The sequence below is a fragment of the Dermochelys coriacea genome, chromosome 10 (genome assembly GCF_009764565.3).
Source record: "Dermochelys coriacea isolate rDerCor1 chromosome 10, rDerCor1.pri.v4, whole genome shotgun sequence".
Lineage (NCBI taxonomy): Eukaryota > Metazoa > Chordata > Testudines > Dermochelyidae > Dermochelys > Dermochelys coriacea.
In genome coordinates this window covers 2,208,066-2,226,945 of record NC_050077.1, presented here as the reverse complement: position 1 = coordinate 2,226,945, position 18,880 = coordinate 2,208,066, and the positions used below count along the sequence as shown (strand labels likewise).

Sequence of the window (18,880 nt, the reverse complement as noted above, 5' to 3'; positions counted from 1 at the left end):
GTAGTATTTTTACAGAACAGTATTGTCTGAATACACTATTGCCCAGTCGGTCTGTTTTTGCCTGAGTATAATAAATGGTAACATCTGTATGAAGTCCTCATGTCTTCAAGTGAGGTGTTTTGGGGTTGGAGGGCTAGGCTAAGTTGAGATAACATTCTGGAGTGGAAGACATGTAGAAAGATTTTAATATTGGGTAACAGCAAGTTTCCTGATATGTATAATGGGCTGTTTGTTCAGTGTGGAGAAGTTCTTGTTAATGGGACAATTTTGTGATGTCTCCATTCAGGTAGAAGTTTTAGTGGGAATGTCAGGGTTTGGAGATGTATTCAAGGAAGTCTTTTTCCCTAATTTCAGTGACTGGGCCCTGGTGGCTGTGATGACTGTCCTAACTTGGGTGAGGTGGGAGAGAGCACTTTCCACTTAGTAGTAGTAAAAATATTATATCATGGTAGTGCCTAAAATCTCCAGTCGGGCTTCAGATCCCGCTGTGTTGAGAACTGTGCAAACATAGGAAAAAGACAATCCATATACACGGAGGAGCTTGCAATCTAAAGATGCATACAGACAAAGAGTAGGGCAGGAGGTGGTAATACACAAGCAAATGAATGTGGTGGAGGGAAGAAAAGAGACAGCTTTATTTGATACATGAATTGTATGGGGGAGTTGTTTTTGTTTTTAATGGATTCAGAGGAAAGGAGTAGGAAAAGGACAGAAGAGGAAGAGTTATTACAGTGAGGATGTTACTTGGCTTCAGAAGGGGAAAGGATCTGTTTCACGCTGCCGTGGAGCACCTTATATGGGAGCTCTACTATTTTATTACACTTTGTATCCATACAAGCATGCTGAGCTCTAGGCATAGAACAATAATTGCACATACAAAACTCAGCAGTTAAAAATTACTATAAAACTTCCCTAGCCATCAAAATAAATTTCTCCTCCAGATTAGACAGCCTTGATAAGTATAAGCTAGGCCAAATGCTAATACATAGAATAACAGAGCCCTTTATAGTGTAACTGGCTTTTTTTGGGGGGGAGTGAGGAAAAAGGGCTGCAACTCTTTTCAGTATTTTAGAAGCTTAGAGTGTAGAGATGAGGATTCTAAACTGAATCCAGTAAAAGTTTTGTTGCATTCAGCATAAGCAGCCATTGAACTATTTACACTTTTTTTTTTTCAGTTCCAATAACTGATACAATATAACATGCCAATAATGGCTTTTCTTCTCTTTAAAAAAGAATTTGTACATATTGGCCACCCTAGAGTGGGGTATTTAAAAATTCCCAAGCAAATGTAGTTTTGCAGACTACATACCAACTACTTTGCAGTACATAAAAACAAGAGAATGTGTTTTCTACTGTGCATAGAAATTGGACAGTATAAAAATCTGTGTACACTTCCTTGCTTTTATCAGTTGGGGAAAAAAAATTGATATAAAAAACAGAATTTGCTAATACTGTGAACTGCTGATTTCTTTAACAGATGGGTGGACATGATAGTAAAGGGCATTTAATAACTTTTCAGTATAATCAGCTCTCACTCTTTCTTACTGTACTAATATTTAAACACAATAATGATCAAATCTATCAAACTTGACCATTTCTCAAGGATTTCATTGCAGAGCACTGTGGTAAGGTCTCATATTACTAAGTCATAATTAATTGTAATGAATATTGTATACTGCAGAACATTTATTATAACACTAACATTTTATGAACACACACGAAAGGGATACTGTGAAGTTAAATCTCAATTCTGCTTTGAAAATATTTTGCTCTCTGTTACAGTAATAATCTGTGTTACTTGTAAGTCAGAGCTCAGGGTGGAAAGGGGGAACCACTATTTACTTTATGCTTTTGAGAGCACCTTATGTACCGTCTTCTCTTGTGTAATTAGACCTGCACATATAGTGGGCACTTCAATACAGCAGCAAGAGAGAGGAGCATTTTGTTACCTCATGATACAATTTATCAACGCAGGCATTTTATCTTGGCCCTTTCGCACAGGTAACTCTAAAGGTAGCTTGTCAAACTTCTGCAGGCTCTTGAAAAGTGAAGATTTTAGATTTGTTCTGCACGCGCACGCACACTCTCTCTCCTTTCTGAGTTTTTCTGTTATGATTGGGGATTGTTTGATCTGTTCAGTTTTCATTAGCTAAATTAAAAATTGTTCTACCCCCTATGACTTTTGCCATGCAAATAAATGCTGATAATTTTAACCCATTTTTAAAGGAATGCAGTCTAAACTGGGTTGGATTAGAAATGAATGAATGTGTGATCCATTTAGTCTTGTGTTAGTATAATGTTTTTTAAACAGCTTTGCAGCCATAAAGTGAGGGCTGGTGGAAGAGGGGAAATGATCTTCAACTGTCTACTTTAGATGTACCAAAACATCTTAAAAGAAAAGAAGGCAGGAGCCTATTGTGAGACTATACAGATGCAGGCAAAATATCAGAAAAGAACAATCTGTACAAATTAACACTGTTTCTTTTTTGTTGTAGGCCATTGAACAAAAAATCAAAGGTAAGTTACTTTAAAGCTATTTGTATTTTGTGGTGTTTGAGTAGGTGTTTTGTTTTGTGTTTGAGTTAAAAGAGGGGGGGTCTGAAACATTTTGATTCAGCCTTAAAAGATAAGGTCTGGGAAAACATAGAGTGCCAATGGTATATTTAGCAGTTTAAAAAAAAAAATAGAAAAGACAATGGAAAATTGTTAATAGTTTGGTATATTCCTTCACTCTTACTCGCCTTTTCTTAATTATTTATACAGAACTATACATACAAGCAATGTTCTACTTTATCTTCCTGTCCTTTTATTTTTCTCGTCCTCTTCTCCTTTCATTTAAAAAAAAAATGCCAAAAAAAATTGCATCCTCCTACCAGTCCAGCCGTATTGTAGGTCATGGGATGTGGTTAATCTCTTTGAGGCAGTTCTTCCGAGTGTGCTGTTAGTGCAATTGGACATCGGAGTAATAGGCACAGTAATTGCCCATCTGTCTCTGAAATGAAATGACACATCCAGCAGTTTCATCTTGGTGTAAAGGGCTCAGATTCCTGTGTCCAGAGCTCTAATTTAGCTCAAAAACAAATCAGGAGTATTGTGATTAATTTGAATATTTGTATTATATATTTTGATTCCTTTCAAGTACTTGCTATATTTTTAAGATAAGAAAATACTTATCTACTTAACTTCCTTTTTCATTCTAATTCAGGTAGTGTTCATTGTATATTTATGCAGGGGGCTAACATTTGCTAAATCCTTTATCTTTAGAAACACTGTTTCGTTAAATATTAAGCCTTGAGACAAATTACTAGAAATTTTTTAACAATGAAATGTGTTAGCTAGTCATAGTAGCTCAAGATCAGGTGGTAAATTCTGCATATAAAGGTGCTTTTTCATCTTGCTGCCTAGTGTATGCAGCAGTAATTGCCTGTTACTTTAAGATGAGTTTTTATCTAGTTTACTCAATTTGCAGTGGATTAATTGAGTTGACAACTTGCACAGAAAAGCTAAATTCTGTAGCATAATAGGCTCCTAATACATTAAGGGGTTGTTGTGTGGGTAGGAAGTGTTTTTTAATGATCTATTAGAAATATATGAAAACTAGTGACAGAAATCAAAGGAATAAAAGTACCTTTACGTTTCACTGCTTTGAGGCAAAAAGAGCTTCTACATTGTGTGTGATGGGATCTTAATGCACTGTCCTTTCCATTAATTGGAGTTATGAACCTACATTAGGAGACTAACTTCCTTAAATCCTGGATCTGCAGCCATCTTGTGCATCCAGTGCCATTGCCTACAGAATCTGGCTCTTAAGGCTTGATCCTGAACTCATTAGGCAGTGGAAGTTTTGCCATTGAATTCAGTGGGTTCAGGACTGAACACTTAATGAAGATGGCAGACATAGAATCATAAGACTGGAGGGGACCTTGAGAGGTCATCTAGTCCAGTCCCCCTGCACTCATGGCGGAACAAAATATTATCTAGACCAGGGGTCTCAAACTCAATTTACCTTGGGGGTCAGTGCCAGTTCTCAAATCCTCCCACTGGGCCAATAATGTCACTGAAGATGCTGTTCAGAAAGAAAACGTTTATATTGTATGATGATATCTGTGTCCCTCTCCCACAGCCAATGGGAGCTGCAGGGGGCGGCGCCTGCAGCAGGCATTGCCAGCAGCATGGCTACATGCATCTCTTCTCCGCGGGCCGCAGTGGGGAGGTTTTTGGGCCGCAGATTATCAGTGGCTGAGACTTTGAGTCCTCTGATCTTAGACCATCCCTGACAAGTGTTTGTCTAACCTGTTCTTAAAACTTTCCATGATGGAGATTCCACAACCTCCCTAGGCAATTTCTTCTGGTCCTTAACCACCCTGACAGGAAGTTTTTCCTAATATCCAGCCTAAACTGTCCTTACCGCAATTTAAGCCCATTGCTTCTTGTCCTATCCTCAGAGATTAAGAACAACAGTTTTTCTCCCTGCTCCTTGTAACAACCTTTAATGTACTTGAAAACTGTTATCATGTCCCCTCTCAGTCTTCTCTTCTCTAGATTAAACAAACCCAATTTTTTCAGTCTTCCCTCATAGGTCTTGTTTTCTAGGCCTTTAATCATTTTTGTTGCTCTTCTCTGGACTTTCTCCAGTTTGTCCACATCTTTCCTGAAATCTGGCGCCCAGAACTGGACACAGTACTCCAGTTGAGGCCTAATCAGTGTGGAGTAGAGCGGAAGAATTACTTCTCATGACTTGCTTACAACACTCCAGCTAATATATCCCAGAATTATTTTGTTTGTTTGTTTTTGTTTTTTGCAACAGTGTTACACTGTCCACTCATACTTAGCTTGTGATCCACGATGATCCCCCAGATCCCTTTCTGAAGTACTTCTTCCTAGGCAGTCATTCCCCATTTTGTATGTGTGCAACTGATTTGTTCCTTTCTAAGTAGAGTATTTTTGCATTTATCCTCATTGAATTTCATCCTGTTTTCTTCAGACCATTTTTCCAGTTTGTCCATATCATTTTGAATTTTAATGCTATCCTCCAAAGCACTTGCAACCCCTCCCAGCTTGGTATCATCTGTAAACTTTATAAGTGTACTCTCATTATCTAAATCATTGAAGATATCGATGAGAACCAGACCCAGAACAGATCCCTGCAGGATTCCACTCATATGCCTTTCCAGGTTGACTTTGAATCATTGATGATAACTCTCTGGGAACAGTTTTCCAACCAGTTATGCACCCACCTTATAGTAGCTCCATCTAGGTTGTATTTCCCTGGTTTACTTATGAGAAGGTCATGTGAGACAGTATCAAAAACCTTACTAAAGTCAAGATGTTACCACAGCTACCACTTTCTCCCTATTCAGAAGGCTTGTACCCTGTCAAAGAATCTCACATCCCTGGAGCCCTCTATAGTAGATAAATAGTTTCACGTAATTTAATTAAACCCCCTTTTTCAGCCAGTGCATGGAATTAAAATTAGTTGTCTCGTATACCTAATACGTGTTTCTCTTCTCCTATAGCCACTCCTTACATAGCCAGATGCCACAGTAAAAGAGATGATATACTAACAGCCGCACATAGACCTGCCAACTATAGAATTATGAATAGTGTCACTTTTACAATTCTACACTAATAAATTAAACTAGGAAAGACTGAGGGACAGAATAGAAAAATGGTAAATGTTTTGCTTTATAAAATCTAAGGTCAGAATTGACATGTGGTTCACAGTGATAATGATGCCCACAGCTGAGGAAATAAAGATGAGCACAAATTTTGTGTGAGAGAGAGAGATAATACTGGGTCATTATATTACTTACTCATCTTTTGAATTGAAGGAAATAGCTTTGTTTGAAAGATGCATACATTTTTGTATTACTTTGCCAGATCTTAAAATTCCCTCTAACTTTTATTTCCTTAACTATATTTGACTATAAAGTAACATATTAAAGTTAGAGTTGGGTATTTACATTAATAAAGCACATTACATTTCAGCGAACAAAAGCTGAAAATCTAACAAGGACAAAAATGTATGCAGTTGCTTTTACTAAGCATAGATGTTATGGGATTCAATAGTGAAGCTGTTTCAAACCGTAATTTCACATGTCAAAATTTGTCATCTGTGTTATGCATACCCAATTCACTGTTTCAGCATAGTTTTGTCTGCTTGCATTCAAGAAGCAAATCAATAAATATTTTATTAGTTTCCATGTTAACTTCTTAAAATATTATGTGGATGAGTTGAAGATGGAATACAAGAGTACAGGATTGCTAAGTAATTCATAATAAAGTTCTTTATTGCAGAAAATTACATTAAAAATTGTAATAAACCCCTCCCCCCAATCTCTTTTGAGTCTAAAATGCATTTATGTCTAGGATCACTTCTTGCAATGTTTTCAGCTTAATAGTTTCAGAACCCCAGTGTCATAAAACCGTTTTCTTGGAATGGGATAAAGTAGTTTGACACTACTGGCAACTTTTGATTATACCCCAGCTCAAATGAAAATATTGAAACAGTTAATAAGATGACGGTAGTGTAGATATTTCAGCCATGAATAGCTGTTTGATACACTAGCATTGACATAAAAAGGTTGTATTTTGTATGCAGCTGGTTTTTAAGTTAAACATTTTACCAGATTTTTAGGTTTAATGTATTTAGCCATTCAATAATTCCTAAGTCCCTCAGAGGAGGACACTATGTATGTGTACAGCACCTAGCCCAGAGAGTCCCTCATCTCGATTGGGACCCTGTAGGTACTACAATATAAATAAAATGTAAAGTTTGGAATGTGCTTTGAGATCTTTTTACCAATTAAATGTGCTATTGAACTGTCAAACATTGGTGGTGGTGGTCTACTCTAACTTACACGGTAGCCTGGTATAATAGCTTTTATTGCATTTTACTTGTAATGCTATTCAAGGTAAACAAACCTCCCCATTCATCATGAATATCCCACTCAAAAGAAATCTCTCAAACCCCACTTCAGCTATGTAAAGAAAATGGCATCGTACACTATAGGCTAAACCAGTGGCTCTCAAACTTTTTTTACTAGTGACCCCTTTCACATAGCAAGCCTCTGAGTGCGACCCCCCCCCCCTTATAAATTAAAAACTCTTTTTTGTATATTTAACACCATTATAAATGCTGGAGGCAAAGTGGGGTTTGAGGTGGAGGTTGACAGCTCATGACCCCCCCCCCATGTAATAACCTCGTGACCTCCTGAGGGGTCCAGACCCCCAGTTTGAGAACCCCTGTGCTAAATCAAACGTTATCCAATATGAGTATTTAGCTTGAATTTTGCCACAAAATACCAGCTTCCTAGACTCTTCAGCAAATAAGATGCTGTCACTGTAAATACAAATGTACGTGTGTGCAGGACAGTGCTTTGTAATGTGAAACATTTCCTTTACATATTGTATTTCAAGATACCTAGGTAATATTTCAGTGAAATAGTTTTACAAACTGTGCAATTGGATTAAGGCTGATATTCCTGCTATCACTCGTGCTGTTGAGTCTTCTAGTGCTTTGCAAAATAACAAAAGTTAGATCATCAATTCAGGGTTTTTTTTTTTCAACTTTTTCTCTAAATTTCCCTGTTTTGTGGAGGGGCTAGGCATAAAACTACTGCTTTTGTTGCAGACTAGGATAAACTCTGGATCACCACTGAAATAGAAAGTGCCTTTAAAAATAATTGGATATGGAATTGAATTCCTTTACTCATATTTCCTACCTTCTGAAACTTCTCATTCATCTGTTCTCTGTGAAACAAAACTGTCCATGCTCTCAGAAGTTTTGTTTTCCACTTGTATTACTGCTTTACCTTAATGGAAAACTGTTATATTAGCTTTTAAAGCTTATAAGTAGAAAAAAGAAAAAAATGAACTGAGCTATGAATACTTGCTGTTAAAGTTACCCATATAAATGCCTTATAAGTTACCTTTCTACGGATCTGCAGGGGTTAATGAATTGGCAAACAGTTAGATATTTTCCAGATCAGCTAGCTGAGCTTACAGCTGCGGCCATTTTTCCACAACGAAAATTCTAGCATTACATCTTACGTGTGTCAGCTTGAAAGCCAGACTTCCTCTGTTTGCCCTTCAGCATTCCAGAACTGACAACTCTTTGGGGCATGACATGCAAGGAAAGTGTATTACCGTACATTTTTAAGAGGTCAGCTTAAGCAGTAATAAGAAAAGAACACTTAAATGACAGTTTGGTGCTGCTCTTTGTGTGCTTTAGTCGTTGATTTGATCTATGTAAGCTGATTTTGTTTGAGTGAAACTGTTCTCCATCTGCATTAAAGTTCAAACAGCTGCCATTTTTTTATGGGGGGGTTGTCACTGGGCCCCTACTCCAGGAGGAGTTGGCAAGCAGTACTTTTGTAGCAGTAAAATGACACCATGCTTCTCCTCCATTTTCTAATGAAATCTGCAGAGTGGGAAAGCAACACAAGTTGGAAGCGTCTTTCTTTGGAATCTCTCTGTAAACTGTTGTTTCTGTCACGGTCGTGCTGACTGTAACTTCAACTTCCACTGCTTTGTGGGTTTTCAGCAGGTTTGGTTATGAAAATGTCTCTCCTTATATTCTTTTGTAATTTTGCTGCTGCTTGTCAAGAAAATTGGGAGTAATACACTGTAAGTCCATTAACAAAGTTGCCTTTAGACTTTAGGGTGATGTAGAACAAAATACTGATGGGCTAAACAATATTTTATCACTGTTTTTAACAGTGTTGTTAAATTAGAGAAATAGATTGTAACACATTTCTGGGATTTAAGGGGTATTGGAATTTATAATCGTATTGGAACAATAAAAGGTTAGTTAAAGTGAGATATTAGCAACAGAGCTAGTTTAATCTTCTGAGAAGTTGCTGATTATAAAATACAATTGGAAAGAATTAACAAATTGTGTGATTTCCTCCCTCTCCTCCCCCCTCCCCCCGTCACTTAGTTAAGATAAATGGTTGTATAGGGCCTAAAGACGTCAATAATACATTTGGTTAAGTTGAAAATAACTGAAACTTTAAGTTGCATCTTAAAGCATATTTGACTGTAGACAGTAGAGAAAACATGGCTCAAACTAAATATGTTTTACCTGAACATTGGTTGCATTTTATTGAATTTGTCAATCTTTACACAAAGAATGAATAATTCTGTTACTGCTTTTATCTACCAAGTAAATATATTTCTTGTGTTATCTGTATGTCATTATTTATTTGTTTAGAAAAAGTACTGTTCATACTGTAGCTATTTGGGGTTTATTTTACTAAAAGGGATCTCATTTACTAATATGCTCTATAATTTTACAGTTAAATGAATGAGTAACCAGGAATTGGTTCAATTAATTAAGATGTACTTACTGTGCTTTAAAGGGGTTTAAATAAGGAAAGTTAGGAATGAATGTTGCTTTGTTGCTGTTCTGCTCTGGAGTGATTTTTTTCTAACTCCAGTTCTCTTCCATTGGAATGTCATATGTAAATGATTTGTATTTAATCTGCAAGGAATAATTCTACGGTGGAAGGAATACTAGGTGAAGTGAAAATTATCATTTTATTGAGCACCAACAAGACATTATGTGCTGTAATAACAGTCCCTGCACCAAGGAGTTTACAGTCTAAATAGAAAGACAGTATAATTCATACAAACAATACGAGGTGACCAAAAAATGGATTAAAACTAAGCAGTGCAGTTATTTATAAGTACTTTGTTGGTGGAGTAATGCTGGTAGACTGTATGCGAGTAGTGTGTGTGTTTTCATTTACTGCTGTCAACGGACTTTTTTAGATCAAGCTTAAAGTACATTTTTTTTAACTTTAAAGATTAGACATTATGACCAGTTGCATCAAAAGGTATATTGGTAAAAGGTAGATTACTAGAAAGTTAAATAACAGAAGATTTGTGGGTGGTGAAGTGGAGTTTGGTATATGAAAGACCAACTCTTTAAATGTCTGAGTTGCATTAGTAAATGGACTAAAGTAGTATGAAGTTTTTAAAATAACTTTTGCATAATTATAAGTCATTTATATTATTAATAATCAGATTTACCATTAAGAAAAATTACTGGTTTAGAAGTGCACAGAGGAGTATAAAAATTTTTCCTCTATTGCATCATTTTAGATTGCATTTCATTAATGTTAAGATTTAAAGAACAAAGCAAGAGGAATATGCTAGAAAGGAATAGATGGAAATATGTTCAGAATTTTTGAAGGCATTGAATTGTACTTTTGAACATTAAATGCATTTGATCATAGGTCATTCATACACTGTTGAATGTGTGCAGGTGCAATGTTAAGGACCTGAATTCAGTAGCTTTCTAAAATAGGTAACAGAACTCTTACATCAGCAGAATTTAATACTGTGTTTAGTCATTTTATCCAACTTACTGGTTTATCTAATTACTTGTGAATATCTTCCCTATCCAGGCTCCTATGCATTAAATTGACTTATGTCATGGCCATTCTTCTACCTAATTCTGTCCCCCTCCATTCAGCTGTGAAATAGAGTAGAACTGGGTCACTGCTGTGGCAGAGCAGTGGAAGATGGTGGTACTGTGGTGGTGTACATGTTTGTAATCACCTGAAATAGTGCATCCCTTTCTCTGCCCTTGAAACTTATACCAAGGATTTATAATTGTCAGCCCTCCATTGGAGAAAAAATAGCGTACATGCTCCAAATATCCCTTGTATACAAAATCTTTCTTTGGGCTTTGTCATTTTTTCCGTAGACTGAAAAACTGATCACTGCAATTCTCGGTGCTAACACAGATTTGATCCCACAGGACACACACAATTTTTTAAGGAGCATAGAATTGTGTGCGCCTTTCTTGAGGGATGTGTATTTTTTACCTAATCATGTAAAAGCAACAGTCATATTCCCTATATTGAAATTTTTTTTAAAAACAAAGCTTTAGGGAACTGGATTTTGCTTAGATTTCTCTAAGGCCAGACCGCTGTATTCACTTGCATTTGTACCTGAAAGCGAATGTTGTTGTATGATTTTCATGTTTTGTAATTTTCTTTCATTTGACCATTTTGTTCTTGCTTCTAGCACACCAGGGAATTGTTTAATGAAACACAAAAAGAAATGGTTTAGGAAATGCTGCTACAATCAAAAGCCTAGAGTACGTTAACAGCATACTAATGTGCGGAGTTACTCTTAAAGGAAGATAAACAAAACTTTTGTAACTCAAGCTTAATTTCAATAGGACCCCAAACACCCAACAATCACACACTTAGCAGTAGGAGTGCCTTACAGTTTTAATTGTACCTTCAGGACCTGGCTATTGAGACAGTAGTTGTGCAAGCATTTTTTATAATAATGTTTAAGGTTAAGCTTTTCAAAGTTAACTATGCAGCTCCCATTAATTTCAAGGACAGTTGTGGTTAAATTCTCTAGTTAGCTCTGAAAATCACAGATTTTTGTACTTATTTTATCAAAGAAAAAGTAAACTGAACACATACACAATTGTATGTGATCATTGCTATATATAGTGGACTTGAAAAAAGTGTGTGTTAGTGACAACAATAAAGTTGGTTTAAACTTTTTTAAATTGTGGGTGATCTCTAAATGTAATTATTATAAAGCATTCCACACCTTTAGAGTATTTGTTTGCTTTAGTAGACCAGGCCCAACCAGGTACTCCATCCTGTACCTTTCTGAGTTTCATTGAATTTGTTTGCATTTGTAGTGGTGTGATGGAGCAAATAAACAGGTAGCCATGAATACTGTAATCACCTGTGTATTCACAGTTTGTGTAGTATATACACCCACACATAACCTTTCTTGCAAATTTTTTGGCCTCAATCACACCTAAAAATGGCCATGCTGTCAAGGTTATGAAAGGTAATTCTGATTTCATTTAAGCTGAATGCTTGGCATTTCATCCGTGGAGGCAAGAAGTCATGTCAAATGGTGTATGGTATTTATGCTATCACTTTCTACTGACAGTGAACTGGGTGAAGACTTTGGATGTCAGGATTGACAAGACAGGCGAGTGTTAACCACTCATTCTCTTTGTTCCTAGCCTGGCCTTGTGTTCTCTTCTATCTTGACTTCATAAAAGACATGTACACAAAGGATTTTTTAAATTTCCCACTGTAGGAAATAATGCAACCTAGATTTTTGTAAAGTTGTTTTAATTTTTTGAGAAATGTAGTTTTGCTTCAGGTGCTAAAATAGACTTAGTCTGTTGAAGTGCTGATCTATCAAAAAAGTTAGGATCTTTGTAAGGAGTGGTAATAAAAGACTTGAGCTGGGATAATTTGTTATGAGTTTATAGCCAAACTTGCTATTACTAGTAATACCAATTCTAGAAAATAGTGTATGCGTATGTGCATATAGCAAGGCTTATAGTGGAAACTGGGTTGCAGCTTTAACGGGAGCAAATATTGCCATTCCATAATATATGCCCTACCCAAAACATGTTTGTTTCTTTTCGAGTTTGAAAACTATTGTACCTGTGGTTAATTTTCTTCAACTTTTTATCTTTTTTGTGTGTGTGTGTGTGTGTGTGGGTTAGTGCCAGAACAAACAAAGACCAGTGTAAGCCAGCCTCAGCCCGTCACCTCTAACGTCACTTCCACAGCAACCAGCACTAATAATAATGCCAAGCGGGCCACAGCCAACAATCAGCAGCAGCAGCAGACCTTGCCTCGATACCCTCCTCGTGAAGTACCACCACGATTTCGACACCAGGAACAGAAACAGCTTTTAAAGCGAGGTCAGCAGTTACCAGTGATAGCTGCAAACCTGGGATCCACTCCTAAAGTATTAAACAGCCAATCAGGAGGCAGTGCTGTCACAAGTAAACAACCGGTGACCAACGGAGAAGTGCCGAACAGCTGCAGCAAAAAACAGTCAGGTGAGAGAGGAAGTAACTTATTTTCAGTGAGGTTAGATATTTTATTAGTAACTAGATTAGAATGATTGAATTGGTACAACACAGAATCCATTTTAGGGTAAATGGGCAAAGAGTTCTCCAGTGTCTGTTCATGTTAAGCATTAACTTTAAAACATGGTCTCCTGTGCTCTATCTTCCTTTTAACTGACTCTCTGATCATTCCCAGTTCATCTTAGTTATTGATGAATGCAGTTTCTATACTATACAGATGCATATCTACCTTTGAACAATGTAGGTTTAAGTTTAGTGAATATTAATATCCTTTTTCTAGATCCCCATCTTGATTGCAATGATCGATCAAAAAAGTCGCTTTAAAGGGAACTCCTTTATGTAAAGACTCTGCCACAAGTCTGTGCGTTAGCGCTATGTCCAATATTCAGGAATCTGAATAGCATCCTCAAAATAAGCTTCTTGTTTCAGATCCAGTGACATCACCTTGAATTTCTGGGTGAAAAAAATCAAAGCCATTATTCTGATGTTAAGGTTTGTTTTGCTAAAGAGATTAGATTTGTTCATGTACCCCAAGTAGAGCCTTGCGCAGATACAGATTTATATCCATGGAAATAAATCAGTATCCGCAGAACTGCAGGGCTCTCCCGGGAACTGCAGCGGTGAAAGGAGCCGAACATGGTGCCGCCGCTCCCAGGAGCCAGCACTCCATGCTGGCAGCTCCTCCATCATGGCTGTGCTGTCCCCACCCAGCCCACTGGGGCAGGCACCAGGCTCACTGACAGCTGTCCTTGGTCGCACTCTTGTGTTCAAATGGCATGCCCGCCCCCAAACAGGAGATGCAGACAGCTGAATGGATGTGACGGGAGTGGGTCTGCGGGCAGTACAGCCATGCCGGAGGAGCTGCCGGCGCAGGGCGCTGGCTCCTGGGAGCAGCAGCCCCATGTTCTGCTCCTTTCGCTGCTGCGGTTCCTGGGAGAGCCCTCCGGTTCCATGGATACCGATTTATATCCATGGATATCTGCATCTGCGGATATACTTTTGTGTCCGTGCAGGGCTCTCACCCCAAGTACTATCTCTGCTGACAGAGTATCTTGGCCTCTTCCAGGATCTGCTTCTCTGGAATCTGAGAGGAGAATGACTGCTGTTCGTTTCAGTATTTTCTCTTTTTTCATAAACTCTTTACTCTGATCCTTCTTCGTCCTTGTTGGCTTGAGCAACCTACCCTTCAAATACTTTCACAAAAGTATAATAAAGAGTTCATATATTGGATGTGTAAGGTATACATTTTTAACAGTGACATCAATTAACCATTGGAATATTTTACCAAGGGTTATGGTGGTTTCTCCATCACTGACCATTTTTAAATCAAAATTGAATCTTTTTCGAAAAGACCTGCCCTAGGAATTAATTTTGAGTCAGTTCTATGGTCTGTTATACAGAATGTCAGACTAAATGCTCACAGTGGTCCCTTCTGACCCTGGAATCTATGAATAAGTTTGCAATTTTAATGAATGAACTAGGTTATAATTTACTGATCTTTTGTTAATAAGATAAAGGTAATGTATTCTTGACTGGAAAGAAATAACTCAATTCCAGGAATTTCCAAAGCATTTTGGTATTCCACACTCAGCTATCATCATCTTCATAAGTGTTTGTATTTCTTAGGCTGGTTTTTGTAGCTGCATATTGTTTTTTGAAAGACATTTAGCATTTATGATACAACTGTTTCACCTGAGCCATCTAAACTTGGCTGTAATTTATAGTATTTCTTAAGATCACTGATGTGTGGCACTACAGAAGATATGATGTAAAGCATTCCAGTTACAAAAAGGTGATTTTCCTTTTTAAAAGAATTCTTGAGGAAAACCTCGATACTTGGCTTCATTTTATATCCTTGAACTCGTCACAGAATCTAGAAGGTAGCACTATTTAAAATGAAGGTAAACAGTCGGGTATGTTGCTGTCAAACACTATACAAATGCATAACTAAAATAGTATGGATTGTTGGATGGCTTTTTTTTAATCTAGGTAGTGATTTCTTATATTGGGGATTATACTCTTCAGTTTTGTGTTTGTAACAGAATGAGCACAGATAACCAGGTTTTAAAAAAACAGCTAGTTTTTTACAGATGAAATTTTTTTCCATAGGTCCATTGTCTGTTGATCTAGTCTTGTGGCCTGTGATGTCAAAGAAAGATTCACGTGTAGTTTATTAAAAAATTTCTCCCTCAAGGCAAATTGTTAGAAACTGGTTACATATGTTGTGAGTATTACATTCCAACACAGTCTTATACAGACTCTTATTTATTTTTTTCTTCTCATGTGGTTTATAGGATTCCAACCTGTGGAAAATATTTATTTACAGCTAAGTGGACTCTTCTTCTCTTTCTGGCTTTGTTTATTGTAATACTGAGAATTTACTAGTATGGCTGAGTAATCTCTGAACTAGAGAACTAGAATCTCTGAACTAGAGGGGTGGAGGTTTAATGTTTGTAAGGTGCTTTGAGATCTGTAGATGAGATGATAAAGTACAAAGAATGGATTGCAATAAACAGTGTAGCGTAGAGCATGCTTTGGAGACTGCCATAGTTTGGCTGCATAAGAGCTACTTGAAGATGTCACTTGCTGCTATCATACCTGAAGAAAACTGATGCGAATAATCTGCTAATCTCCATGTTGTTTTGCTGCTACTCTCTTCTCCCTCCCCCAGACATCAAAAAAGATCTTGGGTCTGCTCACTAGTACTAGTATTCCATTCCAGAAATTAAAGATATCAGAACATCAGGAAAGTAAAGTAATCTCTTAAAGTCCTTCGCTTTTAAAAGAACATCTATGTGCAGATGAGATGTTCAGCAAAGAATTCTGCACTTCACTAGGAGACGAGAGGTTAGTAAAGTCAAGAAGAATGTCCAAGCCTTGAAACCCATCCTAATGCATATATTGCTTTCATCAAGATTTGTATAAGACTCATGGAACCTTCTTCCACCAAATGCACCCTGCTTCCTCTTTCTAAAAGATACAATAATGTCCCTTTGGTACATTCAGTAGCCCAGATGGTATGACCAAACAAGCAGGATGAGATAATATGTAAACCTGTAACCTATTTGAAAGAAGAACGAGGCACCTTAGAGACTTGTGGCACCTTAGAGACTAACAAATTTATTTGGGCATAAGCCTCTGTGGGCTAAAACCCACTTCAAATATTTTCCACTGCATGCATCTGATGAAGTGGGTTTTAGCCCGTGAAAGCTTATGCCCAAATAAATTTTAGTCTCTAAGGTGCCACAAGTACTCCTTGTTCTTTTTGCTGATACAGACTAACATGGCTACCCCTCTGAAACCTATTTGAAAGAGTGTACCATATACCCTGATGGCATGGCTCCAGCGTCTGTTTAACAAGAACACCAGGGATTGGTACTGTCCTGAGGATGTAAAGTCCTTCACACATCTACAGAAGTAGATATTTTCAGTCAATGGAGTGAATATCCACATCCTGCTCTAACAACTTTAACCCTGTGATGTTCTGAAAACACAAACTACTTCAATACAGAATGAGAATGTGGATGGTGAACAAAGCACCTCTGATTTAAATAGGCTTGCAAGAGATTCAGGGGGGAAAAAAAAGGTGGCAACTAATTTGTGTATAATTGGGCTTTTTCTAATGTGTGAACAATTTGAAAAACTCCTGCAAAACCATAAAAATAAGAGAATTAAGATTAGAGTTAAACTCTCTCCCTAATTTATCTCACTTTGTACAAGTTTTGTGAACTGATATTCACAAATTAAAATAAATAGAGCTTTGTATTCTATGTGCTTGTATCCTCTCGGCATTTTAAGGTGAGGTTAGAATAGAGCTGTCAGATATCTGAATCTTGACTCTGAGTGTCTGTCAGATGCCCAGCATCTAAATACAGGCTTTTTGTGAGTTATTCCTAGAAGCAGATTAGGTTCTCTGTAAAGGCCAGGGAAGGCAGATTAATATTGATTTCCCTGGCTAGTGTAGACTGATCATAAGTTTTCTGGACTGGGCATCCTTAACTAATATTTATCTGCAATAAAAGGTAGTTTATTGCCTATATTCCCTGTGGACCCACACTTCTCCATTTTGAAAATTAGTCTGTTTTGTTTAACTGTAAAGCTAGTTTGGGAAGGTCCTAATAGCTCTACACGTAGATGTTATATTTGTACTCTGAGAACATGTGGTGAATCCTTTTTCCTCAAGGATTACAGGCTTCCTAATGGAGCTCACCTGTGGAACACTCTTAAGGCTGAAACCATGGGAAATGCTTTCTGAGATCTGTTTACAACTAGCTCTTGTTTATGAGAATATATCCATGCCAGTTGTAATAGTTTTCTTTATCAAAACTTTTCCCCATTTGTAAACCATGTGAGAGAGATCTTCAGAATAAATCCTTCCTCTTTTGTTTTCTGCCATAACAACCCAGTCTTCTATCTTGATGATCTTGAAATCTTAATTAGTTTGTAATATGAACCAAAATGATAAGCAGATAGTTACTAGACCACTAATTGCTTGCTACAGTGAGCTGTATATATGGCTATTACAAATTATTTAAACCTGTGAAGCACATTAAGAGGTACTTCCCTGTAGAGCAATGGATTAGAAGCCATCAGGATCTTGGCTCTAATCCAGGCTGAGTTACTTTGTCTTTGTCTGATTTTGAGCAAGTCTCCTTTTATCCTTGTGCCTTGACAATGCCACTGTAAAATTGTATTAAAACAGGAGCATGCAGAAACAAAATGCGATTCAAGCTGCCCTAGGTAATTTGCTAAAAAAAAAAAGGGGGGGGGGGGATTGGGGTTTGAAAGGTTCTCAGTAATCGTGGGGCTCAAATTAATTTGGGAAGCCTTCTAAATCTGAAATGTAATAGATTTTAAAGAGTAAAGAGGAAGCAAGGGGGATTTAAAACTGTTACACTATTTGATTGCATACATTGTCAATAGCAAATGTTAATCTGTTGCAGGAGGCAGAAGCTCGCAAAAAAATGTATGTAGTATTTAGAAGTTTGGGTTAGTCGGCCCATCCAAAACAAACTTGGCTAGGTCCTATGATGCAATACAAATTTATAATAAAGCAAGAAGTAAAATATGAGCAGATAAAGAAAGGGCTTTCATCTGAAGAATAAATCATACTGTCCAAGGATATTGCGAGATAATTAGCTTAATGGTGAGACCAGAGATGGGCAAGGGCAGTGGTTCTCAATCAGGGGTACACAGAGGTCTTTCAGAGGGTACATCAACTCATCTAGATATTTGCCTGGTTTTACAACAGGCTACACAAAAAGCACTAGCAAAGTCAGTACAAACTAAAATTTCATACACCCACACAATGAGAAAGTAAGCATTTTTTCAGAATAGTGTACTGTGACACTTGTGGTTTTTATGTCATCTGATTTTTATAAGTTGTAGTCTTTAAGTGAGGTGAAAGTTGGAGTATGCAAGACAAATCAGACTCCTGAGTGGGGTCCAGTAGTCTGGAAAGATTAAGATCCACTGTGCTAGAGGGCAATGTTCAGTTCTGTGATTCTTATAGTAGTCTCATGAGTTTAACAAGAGACCATTTTATGGTAGCTTTGTATTAATGGCAAAAACTACCTATCTAACAAGTCCAGTTAATTTTTTTATAAGTCAAGAATTTTTGAAACTATTTATACTTCGGGTGTTTTTTAATTTTAAAACAACTTCAGGGTAATAGAAATCCAGTAGGAATGGAAACACTGAGCAAAAATTAAATGCAAAATTATAAATACAAAATTTTCGCATATGCAGTGCTGTCTTGGCAGGATATTAGTAAAAAATTGAAGTGTTTGTCAGATACATTTGCATTTATTGCTGTTTCTAGAGCTATATGAGATGGTTTATAGTTTGCAGCTACTAACACTAGCTAATGAAGATGGACTGCCCTTTTGACAGGAAAAACTTCTTTTCTGAGAGAGAATGATGATAAACTGGTTCTAAAATAGAGTGCTTTGTGGAATAATCCCAAAGGAATACTTTAATTCAATAACAATTCTGTAATTT

The 18,880-nt window shown here is 37.1% G+C and overlaps 1 protein-coding gene across 12 annotated transcripts in view; it reads left to right on the top strand.

The window, feature by feature from the left end:
- The window catches only part of TNRC6A (trinucleotide repeat containing adaptor 6A), a 164,229-nt gene that overhangs the window by 116,486 nt on the left and 28,863 nt on the right, over positions 1 to 18,880 (top strand). For all 12 annotated transcript variants that reach the window (XM_043494655.1, XM_043494654.1, XM_043494650.1 and 9 more), the window contains 2 exons: positions 2,496 to 2,517; positions 12,509 to 12,850. In XM_043494655.1, coding sequence (XP_043350590.1) covers positions 2,496 to 2,517; positions 12,509 to 12,850 — 364 coding nt within the window. The remainder of the gene's footprint in view (positions 1 to 2,495; positions 2,518 to 12,508; positions 12,851 to 18,880) is intronic.